Here is a 2,704-nt window from a genome sequence, read left to right as displayed (position 1 = left end):
GGAAAGAGATGCTCAGTCTCGGCAAGCATATAAGGATGGGATTATTCCTCCTACTTACTGTGTAGAAGACAAACGTGTTGCTGCTGAATCACTCTTTGTAGGCACCATCAGGATCCTTGAAAAAGTGTGGCTCTCCCTCTGCCAAGATCTGGCAGCAGAGGAGAAAACAGCACCATCCTTTTCTTACCTCTTAATTTTCACTGTAGAAAGTACATCTGACATTTTTCTTCTGAGCAATTTTATTTCCTTCAGAGCCTGTACTGCAATTGTCATTGCTTTCCATGCAGTGAAAATGGCCTTCTGCTCTTGACACCATGTGAGGGTCTGTTGAAGGGACATTAAATGTCACTGCATTGCAGGAGGTGGATTCTGCAGAGGTTGGGACCTCTCACTCCTCTTCCTCTGGAGCAGAGCAGCAATGAGCAGCTGTGGAATTCCAGTTCTGTGGAAATCATGATGCTATAGCAGTCTGGGACTGTGGAGGACAGCTGTCATGAAGCAATTGCCTTCTTGCCTTGTCTCTTAGTTATATAAAAGAACAAGCCAGTTCATTTAAAGACAAGATGCCCAACCCTTCAGCATGTGCCTCATCATCAGAATTGTAAACTGGCATTGGTACCTGATCTGACTTGATTCTTCCTCACAGTTCTGGACCCTCCTCACCCGGATGGTCCCTCAAATGCATGTGTCCCTCTCACACTCTATTCCTTTTTTAGATTGCTGCTCTTTATTTCCAGTGTGTCAGCTGCCAGTCTGCTCCTGTTTGAAGCAGTTGCTCAGGCACTGGCACCAGCTGGAGTCCTGAGTGCATTTGTTATTTGCCCCAGGAGACATGACCTCCAGAAACACTCTTGCACGGAATGGGCAGGACCTAGGAGAAGACATCATTACCAGTGTAATCCGAGTGCTTGCACATACCACTTTCATTACTCTGTTGTACTGGTAAAAGTCCCCTTTGGCTCTAAGGTTTGTTCATCAGATCATCACACACTGTGTTTGCTTTTCTCTACAGGCATAAAATTTCCCATCACAAACCGTATGCTGCTACTTAATACGTAGCTAATAAATACAAATCGAATGCTTGCTCTAAAAGCCAACGTTTTATTGATTATAGTGGTTACTATGGTCAGTAGTCTTATGAGTCTTATCATCTCTTTTATGGGATCACTGCATATTTTTTAGATGGGTCCCTAGACTATATCTGCTTCTAATCACACATGGCAAGAGTTCAGAGGCTGATGCTGAGATCTCATTTTTCATAATAGCTTCATACTTGCTCTCAGCTCAGGGTGAATACATGGCTGTGAATACTAAGTGAGACAAAATTGTTCTGGGATCTTTCTTTTGGAATAAAATCAAGTTGTTGGTTTCAGAATCTATGTTGGCTTCATAAGCTGTAATGCTTTATTAATTTTTCACACTTTATTTTTGGCTGTGGGGATTCTTTCACATGGAGCAAGACTGGCAGAGAGTGAAAAGATTAACGAGGGGAAAAGAGAAAGTCACCTCTGTGAATGGAGCCTCCAGAGCACCAGGGACTTCAAATCACTCTAGTGATAATCCTAGCTGAATCAAAATTAGTACTACAGGATCCTAAAACTGTGCTCTATCTAGAGCAGTTTAAACTTGCTACTGGTCCAGTTAGGGGGAAAATGAAGGATAGTTTATTAAAATAAAACTCACTATGCTTTTATTTGAATTTCTATCAGTGCTGCAGTGTATGTGCTGGCAACGGTTTGTTCCTTAGGAGTTAGACTGTGGTAAGTTAGACCTATATAAACAATAGGGTTTGACTCCCATTGTGTTCAAAGTGTGAAGAGCTGCAGCAGCTGGAAACAATGCATCTTCTTATTTAAAAACCTTTTTGCAGGACTGTGTTTAATATATCTTTACCAGTGCAGTAAATCTAAGCAAACACAAGGACTAAAGTTCCTATTTTTGAGTCTTTTTTAAGATGTTGATTTCTAGAGTTGTGAGGCTTAAAACTGCTCCTACTTGCTGCTATGGCATGTTATTGGTGTTTTGAACCATTGCTTGGTAAATCAAGGATTAGAGTCCAACAGTTTGAGGTGTGTGCCCTGAGCTTCTCTTGAGATGTTTTACTTAAGGCAAAGGTGTGAAAAGTGGGTTTATTACCATTAGTGTGTCACAGGTTTATGGATAACAAGAAGGGAAAGATACGAGAATTAGAAGAAACACTTCCAGCTTGGGTCCTAGGTTTGGCAGCCTATGAACATTGTAGTGGATGAGTAGTTTAAGGACTAATGGGACAGCAGAGGGCAAGGGCCTCTCATAGGAAACAACTGAACTTTCTCCCATGTCTGAGTCCTACAAGCAGCCCAAAGGGCATTGCCAAGTTCTTGCCTTCTAATCACGTGTAGTTCATGTTTTAAAGAGTGAAATCTGTCATAGTCCAAATTTAGCAGGGGGAGAAAACATATAGGCTTTGCTCTATGAACAAACTGCTTAGGACTTAGTATGTGATTGCTTAAAATACTAAGGAGGGGGAAGACCTATGCTTTCCTTTCTTTTTTTCCTGTTACTCTATTTACTTGTTTGCTTGTAGGTGTGTGGAAGTCTTTTACATTTACTTCCACGCCGGCAGAGTTGAAGAGCCCTATGTCAGCATCACGAAGAAGAGGCAGATGCCCAAGGATGGGTACTCAGAAGAAGTTGAGAAGGAAGTGGGGCAGGCTGAAGGCAA

General features: G+C 41.9%; 1 protein-coding gene across 1 annotated transcript in view; it reads left to right on the top strand.

Annotated features, from left to right (window-relative positions):
• Nucleotides 1-832: 832 nt before the first annotated feature.
• Nucleotides 833-2,704, top strand: part of XK (X-linked Kx blood group) — a 7,214-nt gene continuing 5,342 nt past the window's right edge. The window contains 3 exon segments of the mRNA XM_009074540.1: nt 833-942; nt 2,567-2,700; nt 2,703-2,704. The exon segment at nt 2,703-2,704 is cut by the window's right edge and continues 112 nt beyond it. Coding sequence (XP_009072788.1) covers nt 833-942; nt 2,567-2,700; nt 2,703-2,704 — 246 coding nt within the window.

The sequence above is a fragment of the Acanthisitta chloris genome, unplaced genomic scaffold (genome assembly GCF_000695815.1).
Source record: "Acanthisitta chloris isolate BGI_N310 unplaced genomic scaffold, ASM69581v1 scaffold22775, whole genome shotgun sequence".
Lineage (NCBI taxonomy): Eukaryota > Metazoa > Chordata > Aves > Passeriformes > Acanthisittidae > Acanthisitta > Acanthisitta chloris.
This window is presented reverse-complemented; position numbering and strand designations above follow the sequence as displayed.